The following is a 16,838-nucleotide window of genomic DNA, read 5'->3' on the forward strand; positions in this document are numbered from 1 at the left end:
CTCTGGTAGTGAGGTTCAGGGACCACCAGATCGGTTCTTTTCACACAATATGATGCAGGGTTGATTTCTCTGCATCTTACAGCCACACACACTCTGTCCTTTTTAAATGTTATAAAGCAAAAACTAGAATAATGCTTGTATGGCTCCACCAACCAGTCAAGTTTCAGTTTGCATCCATGTCTGTCCAGACTCATAATAATTATATAAAAGCGATTAAGTGTATTTTTTAGCTAAATGGAAGTTATAATTATAGTGATGGTACAGATGAATTATCATAGATGTATTGGCTTAGCAGCTACACATGTACAGGATGGATTCTATAGAGAATGTGGTGCTTTTGTTGTCTCCTGGCATTTTTAGCTGTGAAGCCTCTCTATGAGCTGTTGGTGAAACCTACTCACTCACAGGATCACCATTAGATAGGCACGCTCCAGTATGTTGTTTGCAGTCACATGATCCTGATGATGCTTGAAGCAGGAAGTGGAAGATAATAACAATAGATTGACTTCATGGTTGCACCCAGTCAAACATCTATGTGAAATTTTGTCATAATTACCGCATCCGTTCCTGAGTTATGACCAAAAAACATCTGTCAAGGTCATTTTGAGGTCACAGTGACCCTTGACCTCTGCATCATCAATTCATCGTGTGACCAATTGTGAGAATTGGTGATCAATTCTTCAGTTATGGCCAAAAAGTGTTTTGTGATGTCACAGTGACCTTGACCTTTGAGCACCAGATTTTGATCAGTTCATCATCGAGTCCAAGTGGTCGTCCCCGAATAAGGTGGAAGTGATTGTTTTACAGTTAAGTCTCAAGTGTTTGCGCTCGAGACCCAAGTCCTAAACTTTCTGTTCTGAGTCCTTAACAAATCATAATGCACATTTCACCAAATATAATGTCATTTTAAACACAACAAACCAAACAAAATGATCTTTTTGGTATCATTTTTTCCAACTGGCAGTCAGTAGTTCTTCATGGTTTCCTCCTGCACTTTTATTGGATGCTGTCGGGTTGGTTCAAAGTGGAATTAGGTGTCATTGCTGGGGATGTATAGTGTTAATGTTATTTTAAGAAATGAAGGGAAATAACTGATTTGTGTCCAATGGATGGACAACCTGAAAACACTTATAAAAATGTGGGAAATATTTCAGTTGGTGGTTTTGTTTCAGGCTTGAACTTTGCAGAATAGACTGCCTTTTCTTTTAAGGAGTAATAACTGTGTCAAATAGCCTTGTAAGTGGTTGAAGACGAGTGGAAGTGAGCATCATATAGATGTTCTGTGTGCCTGCACTATCAAAGTACTGCCTGCTCACTGTGACAGTGTAATTACCAGGAATGATGGGAGCCTGTGAGGGACCTGTCCAGTCAGCTCCGCTTCCACTTGATTTAACTTAAAGCTCAGCTATAATCACTTCATCTGGTGGTCGCTGAGGTTAAGGTGACAGAATCCCTCATTGCTAATTGTGTACTAGAGCCGCCTGTGAGCTTATTTAAGAAATAAAAACAGGCTGCGTGTGTCTGTTCACATACAGTACGACCAGTCAAACTCACTCAGTCATTCAGCTGACAGAATAAGGTTTTTATTTCAAAGGAATGCTAGAGTAAAGGTGAGGTAGGGGAAATAAAAAAAGGTTAAAAACATTTAGAATATCCACTGGTTACTTTAAAATCGTACTAGAAAACACAGAACTGTGCAGTTGGCAGAAAAAGCATTCTGGACAAAGGAAAATGTGCTTAATGAACATACATTAGGAAAAGACCACATACACTAAATATCATCATTAAAAGAACTAAAATCAGTGCAGTAAGGATGAACTTAAAAAGGCATTTGAGTGTTCTGATTAATATAGTGCAAATATCTCCACAAACTTACAAAGGACTCATACGAACAGATAAAGTGCCAGGTCCTTGGTATGGAGATGCTGCGCCAGGTTCTGAATGCGACACAGGCGAACGTTCTGGGCGTCTCCTGCGCTGTACACTCTGTATACGTGATAGCGCTCCTTCTCTTTCAGTGCAAAGTCCAGCTCGTTGGCAGAGAGGTGGATGAATGACTTCTCCTTCTTTATCGTTGACTTCACCTCCACGTACACCACCCCCGGCCCTCCCGCGGTGCCGAACGTCAGCCTGAAGTCGTAGGGCTGGCCGCTCTCCCCGCTCTGATTGCACCACAGGACCTGCGTGGGTCGTCCGGGGTCGCCGCCGTCTCTCCAGTGACACAGGAAGGAGTTGACCAACTGCTCCCCCCACTCGCCGATCGCCGCCACGTCCATAAAATCATCGGACAACACCACCTACGCAAGGACAGCACAGTTTAGAGTTTATTGCAACTGCTCGACCACAGAGGAACCATGAAATGTAGAGGATGTACTGACGGTGGTGGGTCTCTGGCAGGTGAGCTCCATGTCCTCCAGTGTGGCCTGTGTGTTCCAGTGAGGGAAGTCCAGGTTCAGAGGAGGACGCTGAGTGTCTGCAGTGGCCGCAGTCCCCTGAAACACACCGGAGAGCACCACGGCCTCAGGGACGACGCTGACAGAGAGACATAGAAAAGACCAGTTTAGTGAGGGGAGATGGTCGGGGGAATTGGGTTTTTATATATTGAGAAACAGTAAATCAACATTAGTTTTCTGCATCCATTTTTCGGATTTTTGGGGATGAGGAGAAGAAGCCTACAGGCTGTTTGGAGGCGGTTGCTCGCTGGCTGTCTCAGCAGGCAGTGCAGATGGAGGACTCTGCGTTGGTCCGGGAGCTGTGAGGCTTTTCTCTCCATCCTCAGCTCTGTCAGACTCAGCGGTCTCACTCTGTTGGCCGCGCTCTGTCAGTGACAGACAAAACCAAATGGAAGAATTCAACACAGGATGTTCTGTATATGTGATTATGGCAACTTCCACAATTTTTGTTTGTGCCATTTTTTAAAGTCAAAAACATAATGGCTTTAAAATGAGAAAAAAAAAACTAATTATGAAATCGATACTAGATTAGTTTTATTATAGAGACCTTGCTTTGGTAGAACGGATTTACATTTTATTTTCACCATAAACATAAGCTAGTTTTAAAATGCTGCCATGTGAAAAACAGAAAAACTATTTCATAGCTCCTGGATGTTCAACATAGTGTGGGACTGGTGGTTAGAGGTCATGTATCTCCTCTCATAGAGCTTCTCTTAAAGCTGCAGTGAGGGATGATTTCTTTCTGCTGTAAACAGAGAATACATTTTCTGTTATCCTGTTCCCACTTCATCCAATCAGGAGAGAGAACTCCACAAAAGGCAGTCCTCAAGGGCAAGAAGCAGAATTTCTGTGTGGTGATGCAGGGAGGAGGGAGAGGACAGCTAACTGCATGAACGGACAGGAATGTAGCTAAAATTCCAATTTTACTTACAGCACCAGTAACTGTTTTATCTGCTGGGTGACAAACTCTCTAATATGTAACATTTATAGGGCTAAAACAACTTTACATGTGAGTTAAAGCTGCACTAATTCATTGTTTCTAGAGACCAGAAGAACGTAAGTCCAATATCTACTCTCCTTTTAGTTCTGCTTCTGAGAAAAAATAGCTCTGCTCGCTGTTTAGCTGCTAAATGCTCCACTGTCGTCACCAGCTAGTTGCTAACTTGCTGTCAATCTGCCCTGTGGCGATGGGCAGGTAGCGTACTCTATCAAAGCTTTTTCAATGAAAACACCTGCCTGCTGTGGCTGTGGACCAGAAAACAAAAACAATGAGCTAAAAGAGGCTAAAAAGCTGTTTAGGGCTGAGGAGAACTGCAGAGTCGGGTGATAGCTGTCTATGGGTTTGTCACTACACGTGACCCCTTTCAAATTACACACAGTAATTTGATCCATCATAAAACCCAAAATATTGATTAGTGCAGCTTTAAATTCAATATTCTGATTGCAACAATCAGATTATTTTCAAAGTAACTGTAAACCAGTATGAACAATGGCAATAGGAGACAGAAGATTCTTGAATGTGTAACCTAGAGGTCGTGGTGTGTTGGAGGTCACAGCAGCAGGGTTAGGTTGGCCTGGATGGGTGGGGACTCTCTGAAGGCCGGGCTGGTCTGTAGGTCTGCTGCTGCTCCTGAGTGGCTGGTTGCCCTCGTAGCTGCTGCTGCTGCTGGGACTCTGGGGGATGACGTGGCTGCCTCCTCTGGAAGCCATGTCCTTCTCTGGGTCTTTGTCTTTAGGCGGGGCGGGAGGTGGCCACATCTTCATGATGTTATCTACCACACCGCTGTCTGCATGAGCTGTTGGGACATAGAAATTGTGTGAAATGTAGTTTTGAAGAAATGACCACGCTCAAACAAGCATCTCCTTTTTTAATGTACCTGTGCGACTGGCTGTATTCAGTATGGATGCTCGAGGAGGCCAGCAAACCAGCGTCTGTTCCCCATCCTCTTGAGCAGGGTGAGTTGGCTCCTCTGGGGAGCTGATGGAGGAGTAACTCCTTGATAGTGCTGAAGAACAACATTTTCAGTAAGTTAAAACCAAGATTGGACAGAAGCTGTAAAACACCAATCATATATAAGCCTATTTCAGTGATGTTATGCCATAAAAACAGATCTGTGATGAAAAAGTCTTTTGATCATATTAATCCTTGCATATGTAAGTGTGTGTGTGTGTGTGTGTGAGAGCGAGCGCAAGTGTGTGTGTTGTCTTTGCTGCAGTGAGGGATCTGCTCCTCTCGCTCTTTGAGCCTTGGCAACAGCTGCTCTTTTATGTTGCCACACACAACAGTGAACAAACCTAAATTAGCATATGGAAGAAACACACCAGTTATCTGTGTGTGTGTGTGTGTGTGTGTGTGTGTGTGTGTGTGTGTGTGTGTGTGTGTAAAGGGAGCGCGTGTGTGCAGAGTGTCTGAGAAGAAAAACACTTTGAATATTATGAAATGATAATGGAAATCGGGGCAAGTGTCACAGAGAGAATTGGAGAAAGTGCAGATGTAAGATGTCACTTTCACACAGACTCACAGTGTTGTTGGGATTCAGCTCATGCTCCAGTCAGAGCACCGACTTACATGCTGATGTTCTGCAACTGTCATTCTCTCACACATTAACAAAGGGCTGCACTTATGTATTTTCCCAACACTGTGTACACATTACCACTAATGTGGACATGTTAATGAGAACACTGTAAAAGAACAAAACCAACAACTCCTTAGTTCATCTCTCCATACTCTGTGACTCCTTACCAAGAGCTATTAAAAACACATCAGTGAGCCACCACGGCCTTCGCCATCTTGGCAGATCTGACTCCACAGGCTCCCAGCTAATCCAAATATGGGCAAAGACGTGGAACATCACGGCAACCACCTGTCACTAAAAGCGCCCATTCCCTTAATTATGCATAACTTGAAGTCTTAATTTAATTTAAACAGGTGAGTTATATAAACATTCACCCCCCTAGAGTGGTCATGAATGGGGAAATTTGCTATAAAGACCAAAACTGTTTTTTGTACCAGGCTGTAAACGTGTTGATTTCTGCTGTAAAGTTGGCAATAGGCCTTATGGAGATTGACTCACTTCTGGAGCCAGCCTCAAGTGGCTGTTTAAGGAACTGCAGTTTCTGGCACTTCCTCTTTGGTTTCATTTCTCACAGAGGTTGCTGTTTGTGAGCCACACTGTCGCACTGGGTGACATGTTCCTTTATTACCATGAACACACACACTCTAGTTTATTTTGACTCAATCCCACATACACCGTCCTGCTGCTGGAAATGTTTTCTTGCACACCAAAGACGTGTTAATCCGCAGCTGAAAATAGTTCCAAACAAATGCACTATTTCCTCCAGTTTGAGCAACGTTTGCTAAAAGCTACAGTGGCCAGCCGTTTTAGGAAATGACTTCAGGAGGAGCAAATGGACAGGGTAGGGAAAGTACTGACAAACAGACTAACATGAAAAAAAAAAAGAATAACACCTGACTTATCCTTTTACTGGTTTTATGTGAGAGCTTCAAGTAAGGCTATATAACCATTGAGGAACTGTGGCCACTGTGGCAGTTACAGGATAATCGGTACATTTTAAACACTTTGAATTTTCCTTCATTTTCCAGAGTCAGTTCCTTTAAAGACTTCATCAATAGACAACCTGACTAAGAGTAAGTGGAATATTTATCTTAAAACTGCGGCATCCATTTGTGACATACTAAAATACAGTGTACCAGTAGAAAAAGAACCATAAGCTACTGGTCATATCGGAACAAGTGAGGCTGTAGCAGCAAAACCCCCAGAGTGTACTGAATAGTGCGGGTGGGTTTTAATGTTTGAGAATTCAGCTTTTTCCCCATTCGTAATGGGAAGATTATCCTGTTTCTTATGTCAAAAGTTACATCGTCTTGCTTTAAGTGCAGTGATGGAGCTTGTGGGAACAGTGCGCCTTCCGTACCTCTGTCCAGGTTGATCTCTGGTTTTGGGGGCTCTGGGACCTCCCACACCTCCTCCTCACTGGGCAAATCTCTGATGTCCTCCTTGAGCAAGTATCTCTTCAGGGATGCTTGGTCCTTCAGACACAAACAGAGTTAATGAGTGTGGTGACAAATAATCTTGATGAAGGATAGTACATCTGGTTTAGATTCAAGATTTATTTAATGCTCTCCAAGAATTTCATTATTCAGCCTATAAAACATGGCTTGAGTGAATTGAAGTACTTCATACAGAAACTAAGGGATTCAAAATCATTCAAAGAGAACTCCTCAATGTCTGAAGACCAGAGCTGAGTAGATTTCTGCAGTTATTCCAAACCTTGTTGCTTCCGAGACCTTACATCTCGTTAAAATGTCGACGACCTAATTAAAATCTACGACTGTTTGATCAATTCCAGAGAATAATATAAAAGTTAAAGTAATAAGCGGATATGATAAGTCGAGAGGCAGATCTGTACGCATTTTCCGCCTAATCCTCTCATATCTGCATCTCTCTGACTCCAGTGTATTAAAATGGGGTGTTACGCTTCAGAAACGCATCATTAAAATCTTTAATCAAACAGTCAAAAATTCCATTTTATTTACAAATCCAGGCATAGACGTTCAATCAAACAGTCGGCTGTGTCTTCTCCAGATTTCAATATCGATTATATAATGCAGCCGAGTTCTGCTGCGTGTCTCAAAAAAGCTGCTGTACAAAGAAAAACCGACACAAGAGGGAGAGGGATCAAAGTTGAGGCCTGGCGTGAGCCTCGTTAACCTTTTAACTCTCCGACTTCACAGAGCCTCTGCTGCTGCACTGCTCCACAGAGATGAGAGCGAGTTGCAGTGTAATGTAAACGTGACTCCCTCCGGGGGAAATGAGCTATTAGTTCTAGCTACGCTCAGCTCTGCGGTGGTGGTGGTAACGTGTGTAAGTGTAATAGAAGAGATGGAGAATGACAGGGCGACCGCGAGCAAGCAAAGAGCGATTAGTGATCAATGTTTGACGGGATCATTTATCACTTACATTGAGGGAGGTTATCAGGCCACTCAGGAAATGAATCAGCTCTTTCCTGTGGCTGCTCTCAGTGCAGAACAGTTTCACCAGCTCCCTGAAGCAGAAACACACACACACACACACACACACACACACACACACACACACACACACACACACACACACACACACACACACACACACACACACACACACACACACACACACACACACACACACACACACACACACAGGATTACAAGGCATTGCTTGTGTGTGCAACCTTGCCCAACCAATACTTCAAAATGAAGAACACAGCTATTCATGAGAACTGAACATTTACACACCTGCAGATGTCCAGCTTGGCTGTGAGGTGATCTTTCTGGATGTAAAGCTCCTTCTTGTCCTTCAGCAGACAAATAACATCCCGCATCTCCACCTTCTCGCCGTCAGCAATATCCAGCTGGTAGCGAATGTACAACTTACCCACCTGGAAACAATCAGACAACAACTTAAAGTGGACATACAGCAGGTTCCGCATCACATTATGTTTGTGCTTTGCTCTTCAGAGCCAAGAATACAGTTCCCAACCCCATAGTCCTGTACCCCTTCATCAACACCACCAATCGTGTTCCAAATGTGCTCATCAGTGTCTTTAGCTAACTTTTCAAATTATTTATCCATTTCAATTATTTCAATGGTTTATGTTGCCGTTAGCTATGTTTACCAATTATCCATTTTTAGATACGTTACTGAATAATTTTAACATTTAGCTACCTATTTCAACAATTTACCTGTTACTTTTAGCTATTTCAACCGTTCACCCATTACTTTCTGCTAACTTTATAGAAATCTTACTAACTAGCTAGTTTTCACACACTTTACACAACACCAGCTTTTCAGGTGTTACTTCTGACTTTTTTCTAAAAAAAGAAGTAAGGGCTGGGGTACACGTACTGCTGATTGGCAATCACAGCTTTATAACAATTACTGCTGTTTTCATATGTATATATGTTCGGACGGGCCTGCTGCCGCTGCTGCTAAAAAAAATCCTAGAGGAAACACTGGAGTGTTATATAGTAATGAAAAGTATTTTTTAAGAGTGTGTCTAAGACTTTGTTCGAGCCAGAGTCAAACCAGTCCTGACTGCTTAGGGAGAGACAGTTACAGTACTGATAAGAACGCTGAGTGGAAATCAGAACTGTCACATTATTATTTCTTTCCTGAGTTTGGTGATCTCAGACACATCCACTGCTGAACTGCACCTACTGAGCTCTTCTTCCTGTGCAGAATGCAATCCCTGCACTGACTGCACACACTAATGAGCTCCTTCCTTAGTAAATCAGGTGCTAATTACACACAAAGTGAAAATTGAATGACAGGCTGAGTGCAAATTAGGAAATCTGGTTCGACAGAGCTACGGGGACAGAGAGGTAGGTAGTGAGGAGAAAGTTCCTGCAGTTGAAAAGGGCTTAAAGATTCTTCCTCAACAAGGCCTCTGTTCAATTGGTGTCTCCATTAAAACCACCAAATAAAGAACTAACTCCAGTTTTTAAATGTTCTAAACCAACTAGGTGTGATCTTCTGACCTGTCCGAAGGAAAGTCTCTTGATTTTCTCTGCAATGTTGTTGTCAACCAGCTCTGAATAGACTTCACGCAGCTCGTCGTGGTGGTGGAGGAACTTCTGGATGTAGGGTATAAGGGAGCGCACCATGGCCTGCATGGGTGGACAGGGTCTCAGGCTCTCAGTCTGAGGCTCAGTCTTGACACACTTTGACAGCTGACGGATCCCGCAGATCTCCATAAACAAAGATCGGTCCTTCTCGTTGAAGGTAGGTACGCCGTTAGCTCGTTCTCCTGACACTGTGTGACCTGTCAACAACAGTCAGGACCTCCGTATTAACATAGGTTAAATTTATGCAGTTTTAATTATAATTATTATAATTCCTAATGGGTATTGTCAAAAGTAATCACAAATCTAACAATGACAACCGTATGTAGAAAAAACTGCAGCAGCAGCGTACCAGAGTTCCCAGTCTTGCTCTGGGCACCAGTCTTCTTCTCTGCTGGCGGAAGGTTGAGCAGACAGATCTGCTTGCAATCTTTAAAGATCTTTTCCAGCTCTTTGTTGTCAGCAATCATGGGTTTGCGTGCCAGACTCACCCAGATGTTATCCTTGGTGGGGAAGACCCTCTTATCAGACACCATACCTGAGCAAAAGGCAAAAAGGACAGCCAGGGTCAGTTGGAAGCCTCCACTGTGCAATCTACAGCTCCGTTATCACTGAAGGTGCTCTGTCTAGTTTTTAGTTAACACACAAAACACATTGCATGTATCCTTTAGCACTGATAAACAAGTCGAATGTATTTCCTTATTTCTAATTTGTTAATATCTGAAATCTTGCATTGTTTACATGTGTGTTTACTAGCTAGCAGTATTCTTCTTCACTGCCTTTGCTGGTACATTAATTCCTTTCTTTGCACATCAAGGCAACCAACTATTAATCAGCGGAATATCATGGACGCTGCAAGAAATTGCAGTACAGAAATACCAAAGATATGTTTGAGGTAACTTCCATTAAGGCGCTTTATAGGGGTACAAGAAAATATCGAAAAATACCATATTGCAATATTTTATTTTGAGATATTGTAACGATTTTTGTAGTTAAAGCCCCATATTTTGCCAATTCTCCATCAAAGGTTTTTATAGTATTAGCTATTAGCAGTGCACGTTTGCAATGTGCCACCAGATGTTAAAGTAAGAAAAAACCTTTTTTCCCATGACCACCAAGATGTCATAATGTGATAATCGTGGTGGACATTGCAGATATCCCTTTAGAAAGTTTAAGTCACACACACTTCCTTTTGTCCCCAACTGAAAGAGCCTGGTCATCCGTTAGAAATAACAAAAAACAAAAAAACAACTGTTCGCTGCTTGGGAACAGACTATCTGTCAGAATTCAAACACTTCAGATGAGTCCCTGATTACATTAGTACTGTAGTTCACTCTGCTGCTGTCACACACTCTAAACACAGTCTCCAGTGTAAAGTCATTCCAGACTGCAGCAACTAACTCCTCCCAGCTGCTTTTAAAAACATGTGTGGACTGACAGGTGGTGGTTTGCAGCAAATACTTTGCAGTAAACAGTCGGCCAATGGGGACTCAGACAGACACACAGATTAAAGAGGTAATGAATGTGTATGCAATACTCACCCTTTAAAGTGGAGCAGTAACCAGGATTAAGATTGGGCTGAGTGAGATTGTCCTGTTCACCAGATGCCGGTATTGTACACTTTTGAGCTGTTGAAGGTTGAGAGATATTACGTTATATTATAGCTAAAGTCAGGGAACAGAGGGAGGATGTAACAAGTCGAGCTAGACAAGAGGGAAACAACAGTTGTTGAGCAGATAATGAGCTGTAGACAGATGTGACATAGGGAGACAAGAGTAAGGAAATGTGTGACTGACTGAATGCGAACAATGTAAATGTCCTTACCAAGTCTGGCATAGAGCACTGAGACATCTTGTAGCACTTCAGCAGTTGGTATGGGAGACGATGAACAGATCAGTTCCAGCAAACCGACATACTGATTCATATTGGGACTGGGATCCACGTTCAGCAGCTATAACGTAAGATATGTAATCACAGACACAGGCATAGTGTACATTAGTAATGGTGGAGTTTGATCAAACAATTATTAATACAGCAGACCCAGCAAAGTGCCTTCATAGTAAAATCCACTTCAACTCCCAAAACCTGCATTATCATCCGGAGTGACCGTAAACACTCTGAAAGTGTGAAGGACGGGTTAAACAATGTGTTTATCTGTTCTAAGCTTAGCATGTCGCACTAACTAGCTTACTACCTACAGTAGCTTTACTTCCAAGTCTAAGGAGCACATCAGTAACTAACTACACTTTAGTTTGTGGGGTGTGTTTGGGGAAGTTTAAAGTTCAGCTACCCCGGATACGGTTATATCTGCCACACCCATCAGTTAGTCCACATTCCAAAAGCCTTTTCTTTTGTAACTGTAAAAGTGAAAAATTTGGAAATCTGAGTATAAGCTTAGCAGCAACAGATAACATTTGCAAGAAAAGCGAGAGTTGCCTCCCTTTGTCTATCTCTGTCTGAAAACAAGGAGCCATAGTTTTAAAATAATATTAACATTATAGTAACAGCATAGCAACAGTAACTAGCTTAATGAGGGTAAGAAACCATGAGTCAAGAAACATTTTATACATGTAGGGAAATTAAATGCACACTGAGACAGGACAACAGTAAAGGAGCAGCGTACTCTGAAGAAGGACTGCATCCCGTCCAGGTCCCTGTAGAAGGGAGCCAGGACTTTGGGCTCCTGGACAGGGCTGTCCGGTTTGTGAGTCAGCTGTTTGTAGCGATGGAACATCATTGTCGTGTCACTCCAACACACCTCCTTCAGGTGGTAGAAACGCCCCGAACACCAGCCATCATGTTGCCTAAGGGGGTGGGGCACAGTTTGATTTGTGGCTTTAGGCGACTAAATTCAAACATTTACCTGAAAAAGTACGCTAATATGGCTGGTGACGTACCTGCTGTGCTCTATGAATACAGCGGGGTTATGCTGGAACAGCTCCTTCAGGCTGCTCTTGGGACAGTTCATATGCAGATAGTTGTAGACGTTGTGGATGTGCTGGACTGTGGAGGTGAAATTTGCCCCCTCCAACTCATCTTCAGGTAGTCCTTGCTCCTGGTTATCTGCTTGTGGTTTGACACACCATTGCTTCAGGTAGTTAATCAGAGCATCCACTGAGATGCTTTGTCTCATTCCTAAAAGAAGGGAAAAAACAGCGACAGACAGACTGTCTGTTATGTAACTGGCTCAAAATAAACTGCAGCAATTACAGGAAAAACAAATAACAACAGTGATCTACACCACAGTAGACACATTTTTACCTAGAGCTCGGCTAAACTCGCTGGGGTCTATGTCCACATAACACACATGAGTGCCCAGCAGGTTGGTGATCTCAGGTGAGGTCAGGTAGACAGAATTTGGACAGAGGTACTTTCTCTCTTGCTGCTCTCCTTCCAGTGGGCGATACGCTGGCACCCATTCAAGAGAGCGCAAGAAGTGGGAGAAGGAGGACTTGGTGCTTTTGATTTGTCGTCCATCCCTGTCAATCACCTGAGCTGTGAGGTACTGAGAGTAGCGGTGCCTGGAAGAATAAGAAAGAACAGATTAATTCAAACTTAAAAACCCCCTCACTACAGTAGTAACAGAATAGATGCTGGCAAAAAATGACAGTGTTTCTTTATCGAGATACATTCAATATATGATCATATAACTTCAGAGATTCTATGATAACAATGCATGGTTGACGGCGTCTGCAGCTGTATTTCATTGATCATGATTCCACTTGTGACAGCTCAACAAAGTGGCACAACTGTGTGACCTATATTCCTCTGCAGAAGATACAGCACTCAGCAGTGCTGCACGTGCTTAATGGCCACAGTTAAATGCACTGAGAAATTCTTATCTACGCTCCAAAGAAAAATCTACTTGTGTCAAATTGACCATTGTAATAGAAGACAGTTATGCTCCACGTGACTACAGAGCTATGGATAATGTAATGTCCCTGTAAGAAAGAGTAGGTTTAAAATTACTTTTTTGTTACAAAGCAAGGCCATTCAAATTTCAGAATAGTTGCTAAGAGTGTTGTTGTATGCGGATAATTTCAATGTTTTGTGTCTGAAATTTGAAGGACCAGTGTGTAGGATTTAGTGGCATCTAATGGTAAAGTTGCAGATTGCAACTAACTGAAAGCCAGTTGTGTCTATATTTGCTGACCAATGGCCGCAAAACTAGCAAAAGGCCCCATCTACAGCCAGTATTTGGTTTGTCCATCCTGGGCTGCTGTAGAAACATGCCGATTCAACATGAAAGACTCCATGGAAGGAGACCTGCAGCATCTGTAGATAAAAATGCCTCAATCTAAGGTAACAAAAACACAACGGTTTCTATATTCAGGTGATGATACACTCATGAAAACATACCTATGAATATTATATTCCATTCCAATTTTTTCCATTGCTTATTGTATAGTATGAAAATCTTGCTTGAGAATCTATCACATGACAATGATGGATACTTTTTCTGTTTTTTAGATTTGTCTCTTATGTTATCTTTGCATGGTAAAGCAGCTGAAACTGTCGTGTGATTTGAATTATCGGCCAGTGTGGTGTTGGTAGGGCACCACCGTGCTCTGCAGTTCGATTTTTTTCATAAACTATGCTGTCCACAATTCAGACTGTAAAGACATATAAAAAGCAAAGGTGAACACTGTGGAAAGCATGATGTGAATAGCTGCAAAATAAAACTCGATGGCATTGGGAAATGGTTGGAACTTATGTAAAGTATAAATGATGCAAACAATGACAGTCTGATGCGTTAATTATTCATCCGACCGTGATATAAAAGAGTAGCTTGTAGAAAAGGTCAACCTTTAACTCCCATGCTGCTCTTTTACCGACAGTGTGCCTGTTCACCAGCTCACCAGTGTGAGTTTGGGTGACCTCTTTAACTGAACTGCTGCTGTCTACTCTCACGTCTATAACAGTAACTAACGAGATGGGGCAGACCTGAAAGCAACTAAATCCAGATGAATTAATCCCCAGACTGATCTCTCCGGCGACCTCAAACCCACACAAAAGGCTGATGTGTCACCACTTTTCTCTCAGACAGAAAATAACTGTCAAACAACAACCCCCACTTCACCCCAGTAAATACTTAATGGCCACAGTAGAAACAATGGGATTTACTACCTGACCCTGAATAACCCTAAAGCCATTAACCTAACCATTATCTCTGGCCATTAGGTTTCCTCAACACACACCCAGTGAATGCACCTGCTTCTCCAATGACACAATCTTCACTGGACAGAATATGACATAGGAGGTGAAATATCTAAATGTGTGTGTTACCCGGTATCCCAGTTGGTCGCCAGCAACTCCAGCAAGGCCATCCTCTGCTGCAGGAGGAGGGAGCCAGGCAGCTGTGCTGTGGCCAGGGCATGAAACTCCTCACAGGGGTAGTCATCGAGCATACAGCCTTCCCCTGGTTTTAGGTACCACGTTGTACTTTCCACTGACCAGGGACTGGAGGCCTGGAGGAAGAGGATGGGAGAAAACAACAACATTACATAATGTTACTGAAGCGGTGTATCACTAATCTCTTGATCTACAGCCACATCCTATGGGGAAAACTGTGTGAAAACAACTTGACAATTAATAGTGACAACTAATAGATCCCACAATTGCAGTTTTCATGCATTTCTTGCAGAATTTTCACAAGGCATATGCAAGTCATTTACCAAAAGCCTCCAGATTGGCCAGAACACTGCTGCTTCAGTGATTTGATCACATTACACTAACGCTGCCCCCTTAAAGTTAGCGATTCGAGTGAAATCAGTCCAGAAGACCACAAGTCGACTTGCATTTTATCAGTCAATTCACTGCACTTTTTTCGCTGAGTCACTGTACACAGAGCTCCAGGAGTAACAGCATGGCGAGGCTATAAACTTAACACGCCATAAAACTGTGATGCAAACAGAGATGGGTAAATAAAAACGGAGGGCAGTGCATGTCGTTGATGTTGGCTGCTCTGACTCTCTCAGCTCTGGGGATGAATGCTAGTCAAGTGAAATACTTCTGAACCAGACGCTGGTACAATCTCCTCTACTGTTGTCCAGTGTAGTGGCTCTTTAGCTGACAGTACTGTCAGCAGCCTAGCAGAAGAGAACTCACTTAAGTGCTAGGATCTTCTAACTAACTATGAGCAGGACACAATTTCTATCTCTCTACAGACTCATGTATGCTGTTAAGAGATGAGTCTGCTGTTGTGTTGAATAATATACTTGTCATAGCATTAAGTTCTGCCCCTTTGAGGTTCTGACCGAAGCTTGCTCAACGCACAGTCAAATTTCTAATGCCCTGTACTTATATATACTATGTGCTAAGCTCGTCTATATTGAAAAGACAACCACATTATGGTTAAAAGCTAAAAGTGATATATATTATATACACACACACACACACACACACACACACACACATATATATATATATATATATAGATAGAGAGAGATAAGAGAGAGAGAGAGAGAGAGAGAGAGAGAGAGAGAGTCGCATCTTAAAACAGCAACAAAGAACTTTAATTTTGTGTTGATTCTGGCGGCCCCTGGGGACAAAACCCGTTGTGTTTCCAGTGCCTCGTTTGATTGATTTCAAGGGGAATCCAACCCAGTGGCAGGCATCAAGAATAACTATATAGAGATAACCAATCTACTCACTGATGGTTGTGCTTATATTGGTCATACAGAGGCATCAGTATTAAATTGAGACTGTTTCATAACCAGTTAAAAATTCCTTGTAGGTTTAATTAGCTAATGTTAGCAAATCACTAACTATCTAGAAAAACATTTATGTAAATTACATAGTTAGCTAGAGTTTTGGTCTGTAGCAAAATGATAGCTAATAATTGATGGATATTAGCTAGCTAGTTAGCTAGCATACGTAAGATGTCCCTAGATATAGGTTTTATATTTTAACCAAAAATGTTTTAACAAATAATATAATATATACATTTTTTGTTTTTCAGTGTTTTTATTGTCTTTTATAAGCATGTTTCGTGTGATATGCATAAACAATATATCTTGATGTGTTTTCTCTCTCCCGATCAGCTTCTTCACTCTAATATTCATGTAATGTACTAATATAAGTACCATCTTGTCCCATATTACATGAAGGCAGCATAGGTCACACAATGACTGATGGTATCATGACAAATCCACATACTATCCCCGCTTGCTGTAGCCCAGGCTAAAACAGGCATCAGGAATGTCTGACCTGCACGACCTCGCCCCTGTCCCATCGGTCACCTGCTTTCTCTGCTTAACCTCAAAGCAGCGATTGATCTCTCTAGTCCTAGCGTGACTCATAATGGTTAATATCTTCATCCTTTAATCTACCTTAGTCATCACGATGAGTCACAGTTAGTTTGTAATGCAGTTTGATTCTGCTCTGCCTCTGGTGTCCATGCAACCAGTAAATATTGTGTCCTTACACAACACATCCACAGCCCTTTATCATCTAAGCTCACAGGTGGGGCTGTCATGACCTTGGTGTGGTTTTATAATCAATTGTTTTTCTGCAGAGCTGAGGTAACGGCTCAGGGGCGTCTGCCTCACCAGGTCTTTAGCAGTGAGTGTTTGTCTCTCTTTGCGGATGATGAGACCGTCTCTGACTCCCAGCCTGCTGAACAGCTCCCTCCATCCTGCTACATCGTCGTCTGTCTGCACATAGCAGGGACTCAGCAAAACCCAGTCACAGCCTGGTGGAGTAAAAAAACAGACAGATAGCAGGATGAACACAACAGGAGGAAGAACAATAAAGAAATA

At 42.4% G+C, this 16,838-nt stretch overlaps 1 protein-coding gene across 4 annotated transcripts in view; it reads right to left on the minus strand.

Moving 5' to 3' along the window:
• Window positions 1-1,567: 1,567 nt before the first annotated feature.
• Window positions 1,568-16,838, minus strand: part of wu:fj29h11 (uncharacterized) — a 44,100-nt gene continuing 28,829 nt past the window's right edge. For all 4 annotated transcript variants that reach the window (XM_051418181.1, XM_051418183.1, XM_051418180.1 and 1 more), the window contains 17 exons: window positions 16,629-16,771; window positions 14,365-14,546; window positions 12,340-12,599; window positions 11,976-12,213; window positions 11,702-11,882; window positions 10,903-11,029; window positions 10,620-10,706; window positions 9,431-9,616; window positions 8,995-9,278; window positions 7,753-7,895; window positions 7,436-7,520; window positions 6,390-6,504; window positions 4,331-4,459; window positions 3,980-4,249; window positions 2,677-2,818; window positions 2,379-2,532; window positions 1,568-2,297 (listed from right to left, as the gene is read on the minus strand). In XM_051418181.1, the coding sequence (XP_051274141.1) occupies window positions 1,884-2,297; window positions 2,379-2,532; window positions 2,677-2,818; window positions 3,980-4,249; window positions 4,331-4,459; window positions 6,390-6,504; window positions 7,436-7,520; window positions 7,753-7,895; window positions 8,995-9,278; window positions 9,431-9,616; window positions 10,620-10,706; window positions 10,903-11,029; window positions 11,702-11,882; window positions 11,976-12,213; window positions 12,340-12,599; window positions 14,365-14,546; window positions 16,629-16,771 (3,140 nt within the window). In that variant the 3' untranslated portion in view covers window positions 1,568-1,883. The remainder of the gene's footprint in view (window positions 2,298-2,378; window positions 2,533-2,676; window positions 2,819-3,979; window positions 4,250-4,330; window positions 4,460-6,389; window positions 6,505-7,435; window positions 7,521-7,752; window positions 7,896-8,994; window positions 9,279-9,430; window positions 9,617-10,619; window positions 10,707-10,902; window positions 11,030-11,701; window positions 11,883-11,975; window positions 12,214-12,339; window positions 12,600-14,364; window positions 14,547-16,628; window positions 16,772-16,838) is intronic.

The sequence above is a fragment of the Dicentrarchus labrax genome, unplaced genomic scaffold (assembly GCF_905237075.1).
Source record: "Dicentrarchus labrax unplaced genomic scaffold, dlabrax2021, whole genome shotgun sequence".
NCBI lineage: Eukaryota > Metazoa > Chordata > Actinopteri > Moronidae > Dicentrarchus > Dicentrarchus labrax.